The 25349-nt window shown below is 38.6% G+C and overlaps 1 protein-coding gene across 24 annotated transcripts in view; it reads right to left on the bottom strand.

The window, feature by feature from the left end:
* The window catches only part of EIF4G3 (eukaryotic translation initiation factor 4 gamma 3), a 367587-nt gene that overhangs the window by 227527 nt on the left and 114711 nt on the right, over positions 1-25349 (bottom strand). For 20 of the 24 annotated variants that reach the window (XM_082448361.1, XM_082448380.1, XM_082448372.1 and 17 more), the window contains exon 3: positions 19570-19698. The exons of 3 other annotated variants lie outside the window; for them this stretch is intronic. In XM_082448361.1, the coding sequence (XP_082304487.1) occupies positions 19570-19698 (129 nt within the window). Of the gene's footprint in view, positions 1-9741; positions 10098-19569; positions 19699-25349 lie in introns of those variants that run through there. One more of the 24 variants, XM_082448377.1, reaches the window with a different exon arrangement.

The raw sequence follows: 25349 nt of genomic DNA, 5'->3' as shown, positions 1-25349 counted from the left end.
GAAATCTATTGATATTAAAAGAGTTACTAACAAAAAGTAACACCCATCGATCAGATGTCATCTTTAATTTCTTTTGCTATGTATTCTACAGAGCAATGAACAAATGGTCAAAAGAAGAGTTAGAAGGTTGTAGAGAAGTATTAGTGAGAGGCAAAATAAAAGATGGTATACCTAAACCAAAAACTAATAACCCGTTTTAGCACTTGGACTTTTTTCCAAATACGTCATAACACAATGAGGACTGCTTCTCAAAGAAGCAAATAACAGAGGTGCCTACTGAACAGAATTTTTCCTTTTTGTGTACTATAATGTTTGCTTGACAGTTCACACTGCTGAATGACTTTTGAAAAAGTTCACAGATGAACCTGTCTGTGTTTCTAGACAGCATCAAGGTTATTACCATGGCTTTCTGAGTGATTACCCTGGGATTTCTAAACCACTCTACGTATCAGCTTTGCCTGAGGTGTGACGTGTTTTTTTTTAAACAATTTTACAGGGGTAATAAATACAGTGACAGTCAAACTAATAAAAATCTAACAACATTAAGTGATAATGTTAAAATACCTATGTAACAAGGCCGGGATTTCAGTAATGATGAATACAGCTGTAAACTGGTATTAAAGATTTTAGAATAAGTCCCAGAAATGTATGATACTGAAATACAATGCCAGGGTAGATAAGAATTCATTACCTAAAATTAATTCCCAACTTTAAAAAAAAAAAATGTTAGAACTTCCCTGGTGGCGCAGTGGTTAAGAATCTGCCTGGCAAGGCAGGGGACACAGGTTCAAGCCCTGGTCCGGGAAGATCCCACATGCCGCAGAGCAACTAAGCCCGTGCACCACAACTACTGAGCCTGCACACCACAACTACTGAGCCCGCGTGCCACAACTACTGAAGCCCACATGCCTAGAGCCTGTGCTCCGCAACAAGAGAAGCCACCGCAATGAGAAGTCCGCGCACCGCAACAAAGAGTAGCCCCCGCTCACCGCAACTAGAGGAAGCCTGCGTGCAGCAACGAAGACCCAACACAGCCAAAAATAAATACATTTTTTTAAAAAGGTAAATATTACAAAGCTACTGTAGCATAGGAAAAGCAATGGACATTTATTAAGCATCCAGCATGTGCCAGGGCCTTTGCATCTGTTATTTGATTTAATCCTCATACCATCCTGTGATGTAGGTATTGTTATTTCCACTTAGATGGCAAAATTCCACTTGGAAGGTTTAACTTATCCAAGATCTCATAATTAATAACTGGTAGAACTGGGATTCACAGCCAGGTCTCTGTTTTTAAAAAGAAACTTCACGGGCTTCCCTGGTGGGGCAGTGGTTGAGAGTCCGCCTGCCAATGCAGGGGACACGGGTTCGAGCCCTGGTCTGGGAAGATCCCACATGCCGCGGAGCAGCTGGGCCCGTGAGCCACAATTACTGAGCCTGCGCGTCTGGAGCCTGCGCTCCGCAACAAGAGAGGCCGCGATAGTGAGAGGCCCAAGCACGGCGATGAAGAGTGGCCCCCGCTTGCCACAACTAGAGAAAGCCCTCGCACAGAAACGAAGACCCAACACAGCCAAAAATAAATAAATAAACAAATATTAAAAAAAAAAAAAAAAAGAAACTTCACTTTCGATAATGCAGCCTTTATACTCTAGCAAACTAAGAATTCTTTTCCACGGCTTGTAATTTGGATGTGGGAGTGGAACTCTTCCTCAAAAAAAAGAAAAAAAAAAAAAGCCCAGACTATGTGATCAATCTCTGTTTTAAGGTAGATCAATAGAAAATCTTTTTTGGTACTTTATCACAGTTCAATTGTTGGGCTGTTCTCAAGGCCTCTTCAAGACGTACTCCCGGAGAGACATTATTCATTTCTGAAAGGAATCTCTTTTCAGCCCCAGAAACACGGCTGCTAGAAAATTAAAAGGGCTGTATTTTAAATGTTATCTAACACAAATACTGCTCTTACTTAATTGTGGCTTTGGACTTTTTTAAATGAATGTTTTAGGCAACTCAACCATTCATTAAGTCATAATATGTGTTTTATTCCGCATTAGGACCATCCAATTACTCTTACTCTTTGTTACCTCAAAAACAGATATTTAATGAGCAGTACCCTATACAAGCTGGAGTGCACTTTAATGTCACTCATCACCCATCTCAATACCTGTACTTGCCAGGCCACTCTTTCTTCAGTCCAACTCTAGAAATATTTACCATAATAAATAGAATTTTAAAATCAGACAATTTTGACAAGTAAACTGATTTCACATCATACTCTGTAAAATGAAATATTTAATACAAAAATGAACCTTAACATCTCACATTACATTTCTTTAAATACCAGGGACAGTATTTCTTTGTACCTAACCACCACCATGACTCTATAAAAAAGCTTATTTGTGGGGACTTCCCTGGTGGCGCAATGGTTCAGACTCCGTTCTCCCAATGCAGGAGGCCTGGGTTCGATCCCTGGTCAGGGAACTAGATCCCACATGCATGCCGCAACTAAGAGTTCACATGCCACAACTAAGGAGCCTGCGAGCCACAACTAAAGAGCCCACCTGCTGCAACTAATACCCAGCGCAACCAAATAAACTTTTTCTTTAAAAAAAAAGTTTATTTGTGGATTACATTATGATAAAATTCAGACCAGAAAATGAGATCACCTGCCAGAAAAGGCAATAAATTCTATATCAATATAGTACTCAACTGGTTTTTAAAAATCTAAATCCCTGCCACAATATCCACAAAAGACTTTTTCTGGCTTTGGAATTCAATCTTAATTATTTAATTCATGATAACAGTACCATTGAGAAAAGATTCACAGACCCCTCCTCAATATAAGCCTTCCTTAGAACAAGCTCTCGGAGGATGTAACAATAGAGTATTTGGCTCTTGTTTAGTTAAGCTTGTACCGGTAAAATAAACCTCTACTGAATTATACAAAACAGTTAAGAGCACCAGCCAGAAAAAAACTTCTGTTTACCCAAATAAAGCACTGCAAACAGCCACAAAGTTACACTTTTAGAAAATTTCATTTAGAGCCATTTCCATCCCCAAAGATTTAGATAGTTACTTACATTCAGGCATTGTACATGGGGGAATAAATTCTTACTGTCTTAAAAAAATTGAAAAACACTGTACTGCAGCTTTAAATCTGAAAGATTTGATCTACTGAAGCCAAAAGCCCCTGCTCATACTCAGCTTGTATTAGAATGGTCAATTATACAACACCTGTCAGGAGAGAATTTGATTCAATCCTCAAAATTAACTGGTATATATTATCAATATAGTAAAAACTATTTGAGTACAGACTGTAATGTAAAGTATATTATGTGTAAAAAGTTAACAGTCCCCTGTAGATACTAGATAGAAACGGCTTCTCAATCACCAGAGCCACTTTCCCTAAGTTAAGAAATTCATTATGTTTGTATGTGGTCTAAAAAATGGGGAGGCTTTCCGCTCCTTTCACTGAAAAGCACTTTCAGCAAAGAAGACCTACGAAGTCTCACTTAGGCAGTGGGTATTCCCTGTTCCACAGCTCTGTTCTCAACATCAGAATTACCTAGGCCTCATCCCAAGCAATTAGAGAACCTCTGGAGAATGGGACTCAGGCATCAGAAGATGCTAGTGGCAGCGAGGATTGAGAGCCACTGATCACTTTTCCATTTCTAAGCAGTGACGTTATCTTAGTACAGAAAAATACTGTACTAAGTTTACCACCATTTCTATATTCTTTACACTTAGTTCGACATTTAAATGCTATGGTTTTTTGCCTTTCACAAGACAACGATGGGCTCATATGATAGGATGGCTTTCACAATATACCTAGATCTGACATGCTACTTGTGTTCCCACAATAGTAACTATACTATTCAAAGCTCAGCTCTTCCCTACACAGCATAATAAAAGCCAGTTCTCTCCCCAACCCTAGTGCCAGTTCTCCCAAGGCTACTGGGCTAAAAGTACTGACCTGCCTAAAGGAGAATTCAGTGCCTGGTTCACTGAATTCCCAGGTACCAAAGGTATTCTATACTCTGTGCACTGCTGGTTCTCTGCTTCCAAAGTCAATTATCTGCTACTCATCATATCTCCTGTACCTTCTACTGCTAACTACCACTATCATTTCTCCTACTTTCCTCCCCCCATTAGCCTCACTTTTATTTACTCTCTGGTTTCCTGACAGTTTCTTCTTGTACTTCTCATCTAAAACATCCCCAGCTAGAGTTCCCATTCCTCTCATTTGTCACACTGTACATAATCTTCACTCTAGGTCCTGCTGCTCCCGTTACGACCACTTCCTCCTCCCCTAGTTCTTTGGTTTTTTTTTTTTTTTTTTTTTTTTGGCTGCAATGGGTCTTCGTTGCTGCGCGCGGGCTTTCTCCAGTTGTGGCGAGCGGGGGCTACTCTTCGTTGCAGCGCTTCTCATTGCGGTGGCTTCTCTTTGCTGCAGAGCACAGGCTCTAGGCGCGCGGGCTTCAGTAGTTGTGGCTCACGGGCTCTAGAATGCAGGCTCAGTAGTTGTGGCTCACGGGCTCTAGAATGTAGGCTCAGTAGTTGTGGCTCACAGGCTTAGTTGCTCCGCGGCATGTGGGGTCTTCCCGGACCAGGGCTTGAACCCGTGTCCCCTGCATCAGCAGGTGGATTCTTAACCACTGCGCCACCAGGGAAGTCCCTCTCCCACTAATTCTTGAATTTCAGATTTAGACATGTGTCTCTACATTTAAGAACCAGAAGTTTAAATATTGTGTGGCTGAATTTTTATAAAGCCCAATTTTGCAAATTTATGTTCCCCAAAGATGTTTCATGTTGAATGTTTAAAAAAAAAATCACATCATACTATTTCATAAAAACAATGTTATAAGTGGTGGTTGTATTCCCAAAATTATTAAAGCCTATTTTGTCTAAAACGAACCTGAAATAAAGTACTACAATGAATTATGAGAAAGCTAGGAAGAATGTCAAGAGCTGGGACCTGGAGATCTAGACTCAATCCTTTACAAATGGTGCTGTTAGGGAACTGCTGACGGAAACCACCTGCCTTGGCCAGGCCCACCTGCCTGAGTTGTCTCATAACAGGAGGTCCTGATAAGGAACATGGTGCTGCAGCTGAAAACTAACTGGGAGAATTCAGGAGGGGGCAAAAGAGGGAGCAGACAACCAACCTCCCAGAGTCCTTCTCACTGGAATCCATCTTGGCTGAGAGATGCGCACAGCACCAGGAAGGACCCTGAGTCACACTATGGGCCAAGCAAGATAACTGGCCAGAGACAACCTGGAAACTAACCCCATTGCCATAAAACCTGAGACTGTGAGCCACGTGGCAGAGCAGTTCTCCTGGGTTCCCTTACCCTGCTGCTCTCCACCCAGGCGCCCGTTTCCAATAAGTCCCTTGCTTTGTCAGCACATGTGCCTCCTCGGACAATTCATTTCCGAACGTTAGACAAGAGCCCACTCTGGGGCCCTGGAAGGGGTCCCCCTTCCTGCAACACTGCTACCTGTGGTATCTGAAGCAAATCATTTCACTTTTCACACTCAACATTCCCAATCTACAAAATGGAGATAATCATATCTATCTACAGGGTTATTGTAATGATAAAATAGGTACAGTGAAGTAACTGAGAAATGCTCTGAAAACTCTAACCTATAAGACAATCTACCATCACGATATTTATTATCCTCAAATACATAATCTGATAATAGGAGTACACAATAAATACTAGTTCACACTGTTATAGTTCAAGTTATATTAGGAAGGACAGCTTTTAGTTTAAATTATTTCTAAATGTTTCCAACGGTCAAGATCCTCCTACACTCACTGTCCCTTATCTACTCAAGAGTTGATATTTTTTAGGAGAAACTGTCCATCTGATTCCTACAGCATTAGATCTACTTTTAGAGCTTGTTACAGCAATAGCTTCTAGTGCGAGACTGTCTTTTTCAAAGACCCTCTAGGGATGGTCATTCTTCAAGAAACCTATATTCCTTAAGGTTTTTTGGAGTAATTCAAACTATGCAGAACACAAAGATTTAGTGAAGGATGCCTTTTGTATGCATCCAGCTTTTTGATAGCTTTCATCTTCTCTATAAGTTATACAAAGTTTTATAGTCCCCTTTTCTAATATGCACTTCAACAGTGTTTTTTCCTCCTTTGGTTTTATACTTCCTAATTTCATTGCTGCTGAAGTTAAGAGACAATCACTCAAAATCAAGGAGAAGACAGTAGAATAATGCCTTCCAGGTCCTTGATACTTATTTCTTTGCCTGTTGGCCAGCTGCCTGTCCTTTTGCTACTTCCCTCCCTTCTTAAATGTTGCCAACTGGTTATGTAAATAAGCCAGCTGGCTTCTGAGTCATCATTTTTGTATTCAACTTCTCTAACTCCCAAAGTGAACCTTGATACACTCTTTGAACCCTTAACAGCCCTTGGAATTTTTCAGTGTCTTTTTGAACATGGCAGCTGGACTTTCAGTGATTTTTCTCACTCCAGTGGGATTATTATTGGCAGCTGTTGGTCACCTACTAGTAAGTATTTCCATCGTTCCTTCCAAACATGCCTGTCCTCCTGATAACTCAATACATTTTTCTCTAAACATGCTACTATTTCCTGAAAGGAGAAAATCTCCATGTGTGTAAAATTTTAAAAGCTAAGAAGAAATGCGATAGTCTACACTGCATTTAGTGTAAAGAAGTAACTGCTGATTTGGCGATGGTTTCTTGGATATGTCATCAAAGACACAGACAAGAGAAAAAACAGATAAATTAGACTTCTTCAAAATTAAAAACTTTTGTGCAAAGGACACTATCAACAGAGTGAAAAGGCAACTGATGAGAGAAAATATTTGCAAATCATGTATCTGATAAGGAATTGAGATCCAGAATGTATAAAGAATTCCTACTACTCAACAGCAAAAAAACACAATCCAATTGAAAAATGAGCGGGGCTTCCCTGGTGGCGCAGTGGTTAAGAATCCGCCTGCCAATGCAGGGGACAAGGGTTCGAGCCCTGGTCTGGGAAGATCCCACATGCCACGGAGCAACTAAGCCCGTGTGCCACAACTACTGAAGCCTGAGCGCCTAGAGCCTGTGCTCCACAACAAGAGAAGCCCCCGCTCGCCACAACTAGAGAAAGCCCGCGCACAGCAACGAAGACCCAACACAGCCAAAAATAAAATAAATTTAAAAAAAAAAAGGGCAAAGGATTCAGACATTTTCTCCAAAGAATACATACAAATTGCCAATAAGCACATGAAAAGATCCTCAACATCACTAATCACTAATGACATGCAAATGTTTTACAGACACACACACACACACATACACACACACACACACGAATTTCCTGACACCATCATCAAGTTTGCTGTTATCAAAAGGAGCATATTCTGAATGACAGTAGACACAAGTTGGCCATTCAGAACTAGAAATACTATAAGGAGAGTTAGTTACTACTATATAAAAGCTCTTGATTCCTGGTGTTAAAACAGATAAAGCAGTGTGGCAATTTATAGCTAGTGTTTACAGTCAACAACATCAGAACGAGGTACACTACGTATGCATATGAAAATAAAACCTACAATCCTTAAATTACAACATAACAGCTGTGAAATAAAAGTCATATTTTTATGGCAAGACGAGAAATTTAAACAAAAAATCTTCTCTGCCCTTTGGCCTCCTCTCTTCCCCTCACTGTGCATTGGTGTATCTGCATCACCAAACCTTTCCCATCAGCCATAAAGAGCAACATTCTCTTAGCATCAACAAGACAACACCTTAAGAGACAGCATTCCTTCTTGATCTTGTAAGGGGTCACATGACCCATCACGATGATGATCTGGATTATTTAAACTGTCAGTAATAGGGCATTTGATGTACAGCCAGCCCTCTGTCTCAAAAAACATATAACTAACTGTCCCTTGACTTCTAACAGGTGGAACAGTTCTCAGAGCCTTCTGAGATGCTGTTCCCGGGTTGTAATCCTGAAATTTGGCTCAAATAAAATTTCCCGTTTCTTTCTTAGATTGATTAATTTTTCATCGGTACAGTCTTCCATTGAGATCACTGGTTATTTTCAACTTTTCCTATCTTCTAATATATGCCTTTAAGTCTACACATTTTCCTCTAAGTAACACTTTATGCACATCGCACAAATTCTGATACAAAGTGCTGTTTGTCATTCAGTTCTAAAGATAATGTTTTCTATTTTTATTTTATCTTTAAGTCAATAGTTTTTAAAATTTCCAAATAAACTGATTTTGTTATTATTTTTACTCCAACATTATGTTTAAGATTATGAAAAATATTATGAATAATTATATGTATTCACATTATGAATAATTATGTTCAACTAAAATAAATTATAAATCTGATAAGCTTTTTAAAAAACAGCAGTTATATTCTGTAGAGTTTCAACTTAAACATAATTTAGATTTTGTCTTTCTTTTGTTGTTAAGCTCTAAATTCTATAGAAGTATATTTAGAAAAAAATATAAATATGATTGGAATGTAACATTTTTCTCTGTAGCCTAACATGATTAAATTTTATAAATACTCCTTGATTAGCTGAAAAAAAAAGCATAGTCTTAACTGAATGAGAAAAAATTAAATTAAAACAGATTTATGAATTATTATTTCATTCAAATTATTCATAGCCTTTGTAATAGTTTCTCTAACTTGAATTGGTAAAACACCTTCTCTATTTTTTTTAAAGTTTGATAATTATGATGTTCAAATCACTGATATCCTCAATTATTTTTATCTTGGTTGGTTGTGTACAAAATTTCTCTTTCATACATATATTTGAACTATATATACATTCTTGTGCTAATATATATTTATATAAAAACAAGTTTATTATCTGTGTCATTTATCTGTATCAGGGATTGGCAAAGGATGGCCCTTAGCACCTAAGAAAGGGTTTTACATTTTTAAAGGGTTAAAAAAGCAGCAGCAGCAGCAAAAGGTCATCTGGCCCCAAAATATTTACTATCTGGTCTTTCTAGTTTGCTAATGTACATCAGGGGGTGGCAAATTTATTCTGTAAAGGTCCAGACAGAAAATATCTTAGGCTTTGTAGGGCATAAAATCTGTAGCAACTATTCAACTTGTCAATTGTAGCACAAAAGCAGAATTCATAAATAAATTAGTATGGATGTATTCTAGTAAAACTTACCAAAAACAGGAGAGGGGTCAGATTTGGCCCTTGGGTCATAGTCTGCCAACCCATGATCTATATGGTTACTAACTAATCTTTCCATTTTTCTGAGATGTCAATCTCCCACACTGATTATGAATTTGTCAATTTCAACATTTACATTTGCTTCATATATATTCTGAACCAATTATTAAGTATATAAGAATTTGTAAAGTTACATCTTCTAGAAATTAAAGTTTTATATTGTAGGAATTATCTCTCTCCCATATAGTTTTTTGCCTTGCATTCTATGTTGACTTCTAAGGCTGCTTATACCTGCTTTCTTTTTATTAGCATTTTCCTTTTAATGTTTTCCTGCTTTTGTTTTTAATCTCTGTCATGTTTAAATGCATATACCTAGATTTCAGTTTTGACAAACTGAGTGACTATTTAATAGAGGAATTTAATGTCATTATTATTACAGTTACCAACAATGTTGTTTTACCACATTTACTTTTCCCTTTAAATTCATGGGATTTATGGTCCTAGCTTATTCTTTATTATTAAGGTAACGACATAACCCTTTACCATTATTTGTGCCCATTACTTACCTATTGTCTTTCAGCTCTAATCCACCCTGTAAGTAGAAGGGTGCTTTCACCTCCTGTTAGTATGGCTCCAGACACCAACTCCATTCAGATCTCTAGTCTCTGAAAGCCAGAGATCCAGCAGCAGACAGGCGTGCACACCTGATATTCAAAGTACTAGCCTCGCCTTGCTCTCTCACCTACTGAGTTTCTGACAGCCAACCTGCAGTAAAACTCCCTTCTCACAAGTCTGACCAACAGTCCCCTAAAACAGGGGTCCCCAACACCTGGGCCACAGACTGGTACCAGTCCGCTGCTTCTTAGGAACCGGCCACACAGCAGGAAGTGAGCTGCGAGCAAGGGAAGCTGCATCTGCCGCTCTCCATCGCTTGCATTACCACCTGAACCACCCCCCTCCCCCCCACCCACACGGGTCCATAAACAACTGTCTTCCACGAAACTGGTCCCTAGTGCCAAAAACGTTCGGGACCGCTGCCCTAAAGGACACTTCTCTAAGCTCCTAGGTTCTCACAACACCACCATGTCTCCTCTTTCATTCCCTCAGCTCTAGAGACGTTAGCTGCTTCCTGTAGTTATTAATCTCTGGATTACTTCAGTGTCCCTTTGAGAATCAATCAGCTAGTTTAACAAATTCATGTATTAGATCCCCTCTATTTGAAATAGTGCCGTTTCTTTTTTTCCTGACAATACTTTAACAGCTGTACTGCTAAGCTAATTAGGCTGTCATGTTGTCAACTATACTAAACAGGCAGGTCAAAATTTTGGAACTAAACTGTAAAAGAAGATGGGCAATTTTAATGGTGATGAGGAGTAATAAAATTTGAGGTAATAAACAGTCTTGAGTAATATAGCGTAGTACCTGAAAATGGAGTATCACTGACAGGAAACTAAAAAGGAGATTTATTTTGCTGGTGAAATACAACAAAATATTGGCAACATAAATTCTTTCTTCTACATATCACCTACTTAGGTACCTATGGAACAAAACACTTGGCAGACAGTAAAGATACCATACAAGAGTGAGAGAATTCAGGTAGCTTGAGAGTTTATCATTCCTCAGAGACGAAAAAAACGAGGGTTCATCAACCAATGAAAACTTTACAATCAGATCTAGCTCTTCCTATTACTTAATTATCAGCATCACTGGAAATTTGAGAAAAAAAGGACAGTAAATTAATATATGCATTAAGGAAAAAGTTTGTTAGTTTGGTAAGTAAATTAGAACACTTTATTTTCTTAACAATCAATCTATAATCTTCTTTGTTCATAGTTAATCAATTCTACTTGCTTTAAATATAACAACTGCTCCTTAACTCTTCTTTGACAGAATTTAAAATGACCTACCACAAAGCTATTATACATGATATGTGTGTTGTCTGCTTTTCACTGAGTATGGAGTCACTGAAATTCAAGACTCTTAGTTCTATAAAGATGCTAGCTTTCTTTCTTTTTTTGGGGGCGGGGGGCGGGTGGGGAGGCGTGCTGTGAGGTTTGTGGGATCTTAGTTCCCTGACCGGGGATTGAACCCCAGCCCTCAACACTGAAAGTGTGTAGTCCTAACCGCTGGACCGTCAGGGAAGTCCCAAAGATGCTAGCTTTCTTATACTTCAAGTAAACTTTCTCATTTGATCACTGATAAAAAACAAATAAGCCTGTATTAAGCTCATCCTCTCCCTTCTCCCACATCCATGCAAATTGAACTCCCCCCCTCAATTAACCTGGATAAGAACATTTACCTAGAGGCTCCCCTGGTGGCACAGTGGTTGAGAATCTGCCTGCAAATGCAGGGGACACGGGTTCGAGCCCTGGTCTGGGAAGATCCCACATGCCACGGAGCAACTGGGCCCGTGAGCCACAACTACTGAGCCTGCGCGTCTGGAGCCTGTGCTACGCAACAAGAGAGGCCACGACAGTGAGACGCCTGCGCACCGCAATGAAGAGTGGCCCCCGCTCACCGCAACTAGAGAAAGCCCTCGCACAGAAACGAAGACCCAACACAGCCAAAAATTAATTAATTAATTAAAAAAAAAAAAGAACATTTACCTATATGCCTGATTAAGCTCGGGACACTATTCTACACGTCTATGGTACTTATCCCCTCTGCTGACCTTTCTCCCAGTAGTCCTATCTGCCCACTTCCCCCATAGCTCTCTGAATCACATAAATGGTGCTATGGATGGAGGTGCCTCCCTCGCCCCCTGCAAAAAATTCATAAATTGAAGCCCTAACCCCACAATGTGATGGTATTTGGAGATGGTGACTTCTGGAGACAATTAGATTTAGATGAGGTCATGGGGGTGGGGCCCTCATGATGGAATTAGTGCCTTTGTAAGAGACATCAGAGAGCTTGCTTGTCTCTCTCTCTCTCTCTCTCCCCCCACCCCCTGCCGTATGAGGACATAGTAAGGAGGCAAGGCAGCTTTCTGCAATCCAAGAAGGAAGTTCTCACCAGGAACCAAATCAGTCAGCCAGCACCTGATCTTGGACTTCCTAGCATCCAAAAATGTGAGAAATGTCTGTTGTTTAAGCCACTCAGTCTACGGTATTTTGTTTTGGTAGCCTGAGCTAACTAAGACAAGTGGAATATAAATTTTTGCAGGAAAAATCACAAGCACTCTGAACTGAACAGTCAAACCACTCCATTTCTTAATTCTCTGTTCTATTTCCCATCCCCTGATTTACTGGCACATGCTAATTTCTGTAGGTGAACTGAGGCTGCAATTTTCAAAACCATAAAAATCTGAAAAAATAATGTCACAGCTAAGTAAAAAACAGATTGGTGGAGCTGAAATGAGTTTCTCTTCTAAAACTACGGGAAGTAAGTGAAGTAAAGAGGTAAACCTGCAAGGGAAACTCTGGAAGAGGTTTTGCACTACCTATTAAAACAGATGAGTGGTAGCTAGAGAAATCAAGAAGCACCTGCCAGGATGTGTCCAGAGGAAATAACTCCTTAAACGTGAAACAGATAAAATCCTAAACCTTTTTCCCCCTGACAGAACTGAGATGAAAATAAACAACATCATCAACAAAAAACTGAGCTTACACCAAAGACAATGAAAAAAATGCTTGTGAAATCACTCAGTTCTTACAGATTGGTTCTTAGAAAATTCTTTCTTTTTCTTTTTTAATTAATTAACTTATTGATTAATTAATTAATTTTTGGCTGCCTTGGGTCTTCGTTGCTGCACATGGGCTTTCTCTAGTTGCGGCAAGCAGGGGCAACTCTTCATTGCAGTGCACGGGTTTCTCACTGCGGTGGCTTCTCTTGTGGCAGACCATGGGCTCTAGGCATGCAGGCTTCAGTAGTTGTGGCACTCGGGCTCAGTAGTTGTGGCCCGCAGGCTCTAGAGTACAGGCTCATTAGTTGTGGCACACGGGCTTAGCTGCTTCGTGGCATGTGAGATCTTCCCGGACCAGGGATCGAACCCGTGCCCCTGCATTGTCAGGCGGATTCTTAACCACTGTGCCACCAGGGAAGTCCCATCTTTGGTTTTTAAAACTGTGTTGAATTAATGTAGAATTCATTTTTAAAACTTTCACTCTTCACACTTAGATATTTCAAAATATAGGTTCTAGTCTTATAGATTTCCCAAACAGAATCTGAAACTTGGTGTTTAGGGTACGGAAAGTCTGAATAATAGTTGCACTTAACTATCATTCTTGCAACAAAACTTAAAAACTAACCACAAATATCTTGAAAGAAAATCACTGGGAATTTTTTCTAGTTACATGCAATGCAAAGAGAAGCATAATCAAACAAATATGCCTTTAGGCATATTTCATGGTAAGCTATAAGACTGCATTAAAGATGAAATTTGGAAAACATCTGGTGAAGTCCTACTTTATAAATATGGTTGCAACTGTTTTTGTTAATAAAAAAGACAAAAGAGCTAAAATTCTCTATCAAATATGACCACATTAAGATAAATCTCAAGAATCAGAGAAAAGAGTTTACCACAATTATTTAGCATATATTAGATGAAACCACAGGTATAAATGATTTAAATTTTTATAAGCCTTACTTTTATACTAATGACATTTGTAAAGGTATGTTAATTTGTAAACTGCTTAATGACAGTATTTGCTGATGACATTTTCGATAGGTATAAATTTTTAAGTACGTACATATATTATCAACTGAAGAAAACAAAACAGAAGATTTGGCAACAGGACCAACTAAATGCAGTCAGTACTGCAGTTTCTGGAGGCTACATCAAATCTTCATGTGCCATGAATGCAGCTTCCAAACACCAGTCACTTCAAAGACTGCTTTAGACAGCCATAATATGTTCCATGGGGGAGAAGGCTAGTATAAAAAACAATAAATTTTGCTTTGCTTTCTTTTTTTAAGGAATGTCAACATTCATCTGTTTCAACAATGAAATGTGAAAAACATTTTCAAAGCTTTCTCTACTTATCCTGGTTAGCAACGCTGACTGTCAGAGTTGCCAAACTCAATTTATTTTCTTCATGAAAGACTTTTTAAAAATCAAAAAAAGTATAAAAACTTGCTTGCAGTAAGTAAAATCACTGTTCAACTTAATAAGAAAGATAAAGCAGTTTGCAAAGTCTGAAACAATCCATCAATCAACAACTGTGAGGCAATAGTGAGTATTTTTCCTTAGTAAAACAAGACCTCTGAAAGGAAAATGAAGTCTGGAAGTTGGATAAAGTAAAAAGATTGCAGGAACCATGAGTTGTTTAATCATATTCTTTTGTAATAATGAAAATAGTAATGTTAAAATAAGTACCATGATCAATCACTACTCCTCAGTGAAGAAGTCCTTTGCTTAGCATTTCCAGAGACAATAAAGAATCTAACCAGTGGATCACATACCATCACCATCTCAGTCCACTACTTAACATGACCAAGTTGATCTCTCAGAAAAAGAGAGGAACCAAATGAACAGGAACAGTGGGTGGAAAACATGTACCACTCCACTTCTTTGGCATTATTCTGAGCATGTCTTCTCAATGATTACTGTGAACATAGCTTAAGAGTTTAGACAGGGATACCAAGAGAAAAAAGAAAAGGACTAGACACTGAACCTGATAATCAGTGCCAGTTTGGACTCCTTATTTTGTAATTTAGCTCCATTATGAGAAAATTAACTGAGTTAAAACAAATGTGTACCAACAATCAAGCAACAAGCATGAAACACTTATGTTTTGCTTAAGTAATTTAAGATAATTCAAGTAACAAACTTCCGATATTTTTTACAAAACACAAAATGAAACAATGCAAAGTTTGCTTAATTTTAAGTATAAAATATAGAATTCATAATGTTTTCATGGGACTTGCCTGGTGGCACAGAGGTTAAGAATCCGCCTGCCAATGCAGGGGACATGGGTTCAAGCCCTGGTCCGGGAAGATCCCACATGCCATGGAGCAACTAAGCCCGCGCGCCACAACTACTGAGCCTGTGCTCTAAAGCCCGCAAGCCACAACTACTGAGCCTGAGTGCCACAACTACTAAAGCCCGCACGCCTAGAGCCCGTGCTCTGCAACAAGAGAAGCCATAGCAATGAGAAGCGTGCGCACCGCAAGTAAGAGTAGCCCCTGCTCGCCGCAACTAGAGAAAGCCAGCACACAGCAACGAGGACTCAACGCAGCCAATACATGAATAAATAAATAAATTTATTTAAAAAAAAAAAGGACATGTGGTTAAAGAAGTTTCTTTAATCTTTTCTGCAGTTGATTTGAATCTAATAGTTCTGTGTGTAAGAATAAACCACACTATTTCCAACAGAAAATGACCAAGCCTGGCCTCTACTTTTATCCTGGAAGGGATAAGCAAAGACCTGGAAGACATCTCAAACTCCTGGAGAGAGCTTCTAAATTTCACACTAATACCAGACAGGTAGCCAAATTAGACACACACACACACACACACACACACACACACACACACACACACACACATAATATCCTGAAGAGAACCAAGTCAGGCACGAAAATAACAAATGTCACTTATTGAAAGCATTAGCATGTCCTGTTCTGAGGCAGAATTCTATATAGTCTTCATAACAGTCCTCTTAAAGAGTGGTAAAATTCTAATTCTCTCCTATATAGCAGAAGAAGAAACCAAGTTCTAGAGATATCAAATAATTTACCCAACATCATATAGCCAGAAAGTGACAGACCAAGTCCCAGAACCTGGAGTCTGTTTTGACTCCAAGCCTATAATTCTTTTCCCTCTATTTTGAAGGTTCTACTTTCCATAATGATCTACAAACATGTCAACTATTAAACCTAAGGAGAGACTTCCCTGGTGGCGCAGTGGTTAAGAATCTGCCTGTCAACGCAGGGGACACAGGTTTGAGCCCTGGCCCAGGAAGATCCCACATGCCGCGGAGCAACTAAGGCTGTGCGCCACAGCTACTGAGCCTGCACTCCAGAGCCCGCGAGCCACAACTACTGAGCCCGCATGCCACAACTACCGAAGCCCATGCACCCAGAGGCCGTGCTCCGCAACAAGAGAAGCCACCACAATGAGAAGCCTGCACATCAGAACAAAGAGTAGCCCCCACTCGCTGCAACTAGAGAAAGCCCGCGCGCAGCAACAAAGACCCAACACAGCCAAAAATTAATTAATTAATTAATTTTAAAATATACATAAACCTAAGGAGACTGAGTTTCCCACAGAACTCCCCATTTTTCCAGGTATGCCAATTTAGAAAAACTTCCTCACTCTGTAAACAGATGTTAAGATATTGTTAGGAGACAAATGAATCCATATAAGGCTGTCTCTGTCTGAAAGGCAGGGGATAAAAGGGGGGTAATAAATCAGATGTGAGATACTGGGTTCATCCATCAGATTAGCAAGATAACAAAACAGACCACAAAGGGTAGCAAGATAATATTTGGTGACCCTTCTCCCTGGAATTCATGTACTCTGACTTCTAAAAGAAACTAATAAAATGGCATACAGAAAGGCATTTGTGGGCTCGACAAGTGAGACCACTGCTAGATCATCCTTTCTTAAATGCAAACTATGCATTTGCAAGCAGCACCGTCTTTCAGAACACTTAAGGGCTTTGGGCCAACTGCTGGGGTCAAATCACAACTGGAAACCGTAAAAATTTGAAATGGAAAACTAAGCTATTCCCCTTATGTGCCAGTTATCGACTGCTTGCCTTTCAGCTCAAAATTCAACTTGTCTGCCAGTACAGTGAAAATGGATCTGGCACAATGTAAAGCTTTGTCAGTAGAGGGCACTGTGAAGATATTGCAGGAGGAAAGGGTTTTGCTTCCTGGTTCCTCTAGGCATGCAGAGCAGGCTCCTGCAGAACAGACAGCTTCTCCAGAACCTGACTTCCCCAGTGCCCAGCTGCTCTAGAGGGCGCAGCTTCTTCAGTGTCAGGATTCTGCTGCAATGTGCAGCAGCCAGCAGTACCCAGTAACTAACAGCTACCCCTGGTACCCTCTCAAGCCATTTTGCAGCAGAGTGCCTCCTAGAAGAAACAGCCCTGTGAAGAGTTTTCCCTCAGCACCTTAGAAGGCAGAATTCTGGAAAGTTCCAGAGGGTGGATTTCTAGTAAGTTCCACTGATGTGGCACCACAGCAACTTCTCTACCATTCAGAGAACCACATCATGCCAGATCTCAGCCCAAGGTGGGGGGAGCAGTCTCCTAACAGTAGCGTGAAATAAAGAGGCACAAGGTTGGACAGGCCTTTTTTAGATTTTGGAGAGAACATACATTACATTTGAGTGTGATACACCTCGACCTACCTACAAAGTCATCTGGGAGGTTTCCAATTTTGATTGAGGGAAAGGACAGAAGGAGGCTCTGCAGTAAGTTTAGGCTGTAACACAAGCTGCTCTACCACATGCGACCCGTGATCCAGCAGATTCAAGGTTACCTGAAGTGCCTGTGGCAGAGATGCTATAAGGAGCCTCTAGCCATTGTGCACTGCAGCAGCTCTTTGCTAAAGGAACCGGTGCTACAGAAGCCAGCTTTCCTCAACACTCCGTAAGATGAACTTCCAGCAAATTCCAGAAGAAGGATTTCTAGCACGTTCCACTGGTATGACACCACAATGACTTCTCTACTATAAGGTATGCCACAGCCATGCATTCTCTGGTAACAGGGTGGAGAAGAAGGCTCTTCCATGGGGACTCCATCTTGGCCCAAGGAGAAGCAGCTACTCCTTATATTTGTAATTTTTATATCATTTAGAGTTTTCTTTCTTATTAGCCAATCCCTCAGTACTCCAATCCCCTATTATATTTAATAATCCTTTATATTAAACTTTCCCTATTCAACTTACTACAGTTTTTCTTTCCTCCTGAGACTCAGACCAACATACCTGATTAATAGCGTGGGTGGTTCTGTTCAGTGCCATGAAAACCAACACTAGAAACTCATCCTAAACAATTAAGAATTCATTTTGACATATTTTACTTTTAAAACTCAAAGTTAAACAAGAATGATTTAGACCGAGTTTAAGTATAGTACTAAGCCCAAATTAATTTACATATTCCTGAATAGCGCTATTTCAATCATGCTTTGGCAAGTTGTACATTTTCTTCTCCAAACATTCTATAGTTTAAACTATCATTAATCAACCCTTAACTTATAATCACCAGCTTTTAGCATTATTTTCAGTAATTCTTCCTCTTATTATTCAAGCTCTTAAAGACCTAAAATATAAAAGCCCAAATTGAAAATAATGTTGTAATATTAATTTTCATTATTAAAAGGAATGTTTCGTACGTGTAAATACTGACAATCTCAAACAGCTTGGTTCAAGGTTATTGGCTTGACTCTCTCTACATTCCAGTAAGAGACTTCTTAACTCTACCCCACTCTTAACCACAAGGAAGACCAAATAAGCATGTAATGGTGAGTTGGTACAAGCTGAAAGATTTCTTGGAAATGGCTTAAAATGCAGGGGACCCACAGCAACATCTTCTTAAAACAGTTTCGGTGTCTCCTGTGCCTGTTACTTGGAAATAAACTAAGGAGTTCACTATTCTTTAACAGTTCAACAAAATTTTAAGCCTAACAAATTCCAATAATCTACTTATAAAAACCAAACAAACAAAAAAGCCCTCTAAAATTATCAATACTAAGAGGGAAAGACAGCCATATCTTTTACGAAAGTAGAAAATAACCACCAACACTCCACCAAAAAGCAAAAAGGGAGACTAACAGATTACACATTGAAAGGCAAACAAGTGCTTTATGAGATTTTTAATGAACTTCATAGAGTCATACTCTAATTTCTAAAACAACAAAAAGGAAAACTAAATATCACTGACAGTTTATTTTGAATGACTCCATAAATGAAATGTGTAAAACTATTAGTAGTCACTATCATGGGAGGTATGTCTAAAAAAATGTATGAGAGAAAATAGAAATTACTCTTCAAGTAATGTTGTATGTTTGCTTAAAAGTTTGCTTTAGAAAAATAGAAATTCGGGTTTCCCTGGTGGCACAGTGGTTAAGAACCTGCCTGCCAATGCAGGGGACACGGGTTCGAGCCCTGGTCCGGGAAGATCCCACGTGCCACGGAGCAACTAAGCCCGTGTACCACAACTACTGAGCCTGTACTCTAGAGCTCGTGAGCCACAACTACGGAAGCCCACGCACCTAGAGCCCATGCTCCACAACAAGAGAAGCCACCGCAATGAGAAGCCTGTGCATCGCAACGAAGAGTAGCCCACGCTCACCGCAACTAGAGAAAGCCCGTGCACAGCAACAAAGACCCAATGCAACCAAAAATAAATAATAAATTAATAAATAAATAATTTTTTTAAAAAAGAAAAATAGAAAGTCAGCTCTGACATGGAAATTTCTTTTAGGAAAAAAAAAGGTTCTTCTTACTTGAGAGAGTCCAGGGGACGATGCATGTCCCGGGGGCGTTGCCGCAAGATTTGGATGCCCCTTGTTTATTTCATGTGCTGAGTAAGGGGAAGGGGTCGGGGGTCCCGGCTGTCTTGCTACTTGTGTTACCTGTGAGGAAATCAATTTAGTAAGAGTATTAGTAACTCAATCTTAATAAATATTGCCAAAGTAGCTAATTTTTTAAATATGGAAGTATCTGTCTCACTTTATACTAAAGTAAGTGCCAGACTGACTAAAGGCTTAAAATTTCAAAATTGAACAAATGAAATTCCTAGAAAAAACGACATGAATATTTTCATCCATTTGATAAAAGATTCTTGAAACATACCTAAAACTAAAAATCTTAAAGGAAAAACTATGCTAAATGAAAAACGCCAGACTAGAAACTACATACTGTATGATGCCATTTATATGATATTTTGTAAAAGGAACTAAAAAGAAATAAATGATTACAAGGGAAGAGGATAACTACGAAAGGGGCACAGGGAGATTCTGGGGGGATGACATAACTGTTCTGTATCATGACTGTAGTGCAGATTACATATCTCTTTGTGCTTGTCAAAACTAACAGAACTGTATACTAAAAAAGGTGAATTTTACTTTAGGTAAATTATACCTCAATAAACCTGAACCAAAAAAAGTTACTTATAGAGCATAATCTCATTTTTGTTTTTAAAAAAGTACATCTAAATATACATGTACATGCACATGCACATGTATACATATTTCTATATGTGTATCTACATCTACATATGTGTGCATATATGTAATATACTCACAAGTATACATGTCATATTAAAAAGATCTGTAAGAAGATACACAAAGATCTTAAAAGAAAGCATGCAGGTGTTTCTTTTTTTTCCTATCATTTTTATTTTCTAATATAGTTCAACAGTCAGTTAGCTATTTTACCCAAGTTCTTAGATCCCCTGAATTCTACCAGAGTTAAAAACTCTACCCAGGGAGAAATGAAAGTGGTCTCCAAATGACATTAGATTTTCCTGGAATTCTATCAATCAGTCAGAGGCTCTGAAGAAAGTCTACTCCCTGGTAATCTAACCCTAGAATCCATTATGTCTATCTAAAACAGACATAAATGCCTAAAGTCTCAGCTACCTGTTCCCAAAGTTGAAATAAAATGGACTCACGGAGAACTAACTACAGTCAAAAGCTTACAGGCTAGTAAGAGACACGAATATGCTAAAATGTGACCAAAGTTTAAAACTGAAATTAATTGTATTTAATTTCTTCCCTGCTTTTTAAATAGCTTTATGATTTCCTTGAAAAACTTTGTTTCCAATTTGGAGTGAAAATTACATTTATAAGGGCATGAGGTTTACCATGAAATGTTACAGCATTTATAAATCTCATCAGGGCAATTTTTCAAAGGATAAAAGTCAGAATGCTATCTAAACATCTACTTTAGAAAACTAATAACCAGAAATGAAGAGTTCTTACAAGCAAATTTCTCACCAACAAGGCTTTATAAATTCATATTCTTATTTCACATGCTTTAGAATAAATTATTTTGATATTCTACTAAAGCAAAGCATCAAAATGGACACATATTTTTAACTTTAGGAAAAAAATTTGCACAATAAAATAAAGTGAAACAAGTTAGCTATACAAAATGTCAGGTCAATTCTCCAATTCATTCTGATAAAACAATCAAAGATTAAATTTACCCAGGGCAAAAAATCATAATATGGAAAAATGTTTTTCAAATTGCTATTAAGAATAAATGAATATTAAAAGATACTATTACATGGCCATACTACCCAAAGCGATCTACAGACTTAGTTTGATCCCTATCAAACGACCCATGACACTTTTCACATAACTAAAACAAATAATCCTAAAATTTATATGGAACCATAAAAGACCCAGAAGTGCCAAAGCAACCCTGAGGAAAAAGAACAAAGCAGGAGGCATAACCCTCCAGACTTCAGACAACACTACAAAGCTACAGTAATCAAAACAGTGTGGTATTGGAACAAAAAACAGATATATGGATGAATGGAACAGAATAGAGAGCCCAGAAATAAACTCACACACCTATGGTCAGTTAATCTTCAACAAAGGGGACAAGAATATACAATGGAGAAAAGACAGTCTCTTCAGCAAGAGTGGTGTTGGAAAGTTGAACAGCTGCATGCAAATCAATGAAGTTAGAACACACCCTCATACCATACACAAAAATAAACTCAAAATGGCTTAAAGACTTAAATATAAGACACAACATCACAAAACTGCTAGAAGAGAACACAAGCAAAACATTTTCTGACATAAACCGTACCAATGTTTTCTTAGGTCAGTCCACTAAAGGCAATAGAAATAAAAGCAAAAATTAACAAATGGGATCTAATAAAACTTATAAGTTTTTGCACAGCAAAGGAAACCATAAACAATATGGATAACCTACAGACTGGGAGAAAATATTTGCAAATGATGCAACCAACAAGGGCTTAATTTCCAAAATATACAAACAGCTCATACAACTGAATAACAAAAAAAAACCCAGTTGAAAAGTGGGCATAAGACCTAAATAGACATTTTTCCAAAGAAGACATACAGATGGCTCACAGGCACATGGAAAGATGCTCAACATTGCTAATTATTAGAGAAATGCAAATCAAAACTACAATGAGGTATCACCTCACACCAGTCAGAATAGTCATCATTAAAAAGTCTACAAATAGGGCTTCCCTGGTGGTGCAGTGGTTAAGAATCCGCCTGCCAATGCAGGGGACACGGGTTCGAGCCCTGGTCCGGGAAGATCCCACATGCCGCAGAGCAACTAAACCCGGGCGCCACAACTACTGAGCCTGAGCTCTAGAGCCCACGAGCCACAACTACTGAGCCTGTGCTCTAGAGCCCGCGAGCCACAACTACTGAGCCCATGTGCCACAACTACTGAAGCCCGCGCGCCTAGAGCCCGTGCTCCGCAACAAGAGAAGCTACTGCAGTGAGAAGCCCGCACACCACAACAAAGACTAGCCCCCGCTCACTGCAACTAGAGAAAGCCCGTGCACGTGCAGCAACAAAGACCCAACGCAGCCAAAATAAATAAAAATAAAATAAATAAATTAAAAAAAAAAAAAGTCTACAAATAACAAATGCTGGAGGGGGTGTGGAGAAAAGGGAACCTTCCTACACTGTTGCTGGGAATGTAAATTGGTGCAGCCACTATGGAAATAAGTATGGAGGTGCCTTCAGAAACTAAAAATAGAGTCGCCATATGATCCAGCAATCCCATTCCTGGGAATATACCCAGATAAAACTATAATTCAAAAAAATACATGCACCCCTTTGTTCATAGCAGCACTATTTATTACAGCCAAGACATGGAAATAAAGAAGATGTGGTATACACACACACACACACACACACACACACACACACACACACACACACACAATGGAATATTACTCAGCCATTAAAAAGAATGAAATAATGCCATTTGCAGCAACACGGACGAACCTAGAGACTATCATACTAAGTGAAGTAAGTCAGAAAGAGAAAGACAAACACCATATGATATCACTTATAAGCAGAACCTAAAATACAACACAAATGAACATATCTATGAAAGAGAAACAGACTCACAGATATAAACTGACTTGTGGTTGCCAAGAGGGAGGGGGTTTGGGGAGGGATGGAGTAGGAGTTTGGGGTTAGCAGATGCAAACTATTATATATAGAATGGATAAACAAGGTCCTACTATATGGCACAGGGAAGCATATTCAATATCCTGTGATAAACCACAATGGAAAAGAATACAAAAAAGAATGTATATGTATAACTGAATCACTTTGCTATACAGCAGAAATTAACACATTATAAATCAACTATCCTTCAATAAAATTTAAAAATAAATAAAATATATTACTACATGCATATCACAAATAACACAAATAATAAGTTTTTTAAAAAAAACTTCACCCCAATATTGCCAAGGATCTAAGGAAACAGGACATAGACAGGATACTGTGAATGGGTTTACCATGTCCCCAGAACTACAGAGCAATGCATCACAGCTGCCTTAAAACCACACCCAAAGAATGATTCCATTTTGGAATACATACCCTGAAGAAATAATCTTACCTCAAAAACTAGGAACTTAAATATATGAGAGCAAAAAAGGTAGAAATAGCAAATAACGAGAAAATAAAGTAACATAACTAAAGACATAAAAAATACATAGATGTGAACTGCCACCAATTGAAATGAATATGTGAAACAATCAAGAGTAAAAAAGAAAAGATACACCCTTTAGAACTACAAAGAGATTCTTCTATATTCTACTGACAAAGACCAAAATAAGTAAATCAATGATTTCAGATAAAGATTAGTGTTCAGCGCACCGCAACTAGAGAGCCCACGTGCCACAAACTACAGAGCCCACGGGCTCTGGAGCCCGGGCGCCATAACTAGAGAGAAGCCCGTGTACCGTAAGGAAGAGCCTGTGTGCTGCAACAAAAGATCCCGTATGCCACAACGAAGATCCCGCGTGCCACAACTAAGACCCGACACAGCCAAAGATAAAAAAATAAATACACAAATATTTAAAAAAAAAAAAGATTAGTGTTCATGTTTCCCTGAAAACTGCTTAAGTGCACTTTTTAGAATATTGTTATCACCTCATGAAATACAGAAGTTTGACAAAAGGAGAAAAGGCATTTAGCCAAAGCACATGCTACTGCTAACATTAAAATTTTCCTTAAAGCAAACACCAGTGAAAAGCAACCTTCATAGGCAAATATCCCTGAAGTATGCATTCTCTGCTGTTCCTAAAGGGGTAGGCAAATTGCAGGAATCCTTTGGTATTGTATATTCTAGTAGAGTATTCCCTCCCAAATTTGGAGGTTTCTACTAATAAAAGCAAACCAAAGAAAATAAATCTGTATCATAATAATAGGAGAATCATGTCATTCTTAAAAATTCTCCCAAAAAAAGCTACTACATGCAATAAATCTCTGGCCTTCACTGTGATCTATTTAATTCAAAAAGACCCCCTATTACAAGTGTCATACTGCATTACGTACTACATGCTTGCTTTTAGTGTACTACAGAACTTACTGCCTTTGCCCGGGAAAAAGGTATACCATCTTCGATTAGAAATTATACAAAATATAAGTAGGTAACACAACCCTATCCCAAGGAAATGGCACAAGGGCTAATGAGGTTGTTGAGGATAAAATTCAAAGTTACATGAAACTTTGAATATCTTCTTTCAAAATATTCCTAGATGAATGATTATTGAATTTTCTAGTCTCTGGCTACAGTTTCTTCTCCTCTCTGGCTAACTTATTCCATTTCAGATCATACTGTTATAATCCATACTGTTATAATCCTTTGAAGGTAGTGACAAGAAGTTCTCATGTAAAGGGGAAAAAAACATGTTTTCCCATTATTTATTATTAGTACCATCTCAATTATGGAGGCTGGGAGTAGAAGTATAAAATAGCTAATTATGGCAAGTACTTAACCACCTCCAAAGCTAAAAAGATTTTTGTCTTTTATGCAATATTCACCTTAAGCAAAATTAATCAACCATTTTGTGGTATGCAGAGTGTGTGTGTGTGTCCTGTATTTAAGTTTAAAAGATTATATGCCCAAGAAACATTTACTTTTTATAGATATTATAGTTTTGCATTGGCAATAATGTAGAGCATCCAGAATTCTCATTCATATGCTGGTGGAAATGTAAATTGGTATAAGCTCTTTGGGAAAGAATTTGGCATTAGTTAGTAACCTT

Source organism: Balaenoptera physalus (genome assembly GCF_965194825.1).
Source record: "Balaenoptera physalus genome assembly, chromosome: 1".
In the NCBI taxonomy this organism is placed as follows: domain Eukaryota; kingdom Metazoa; phylum Chordata; class Mammalia; order Artiodactyla; family Balaenopteridae; genus Balaenoptera; species Balaenoptera physalus.
The sequence above is the reverse complement of the archived record's forward strand: the minus strand, read 5'-3'. Positions and strand labels throughout refer to the sequence as shown.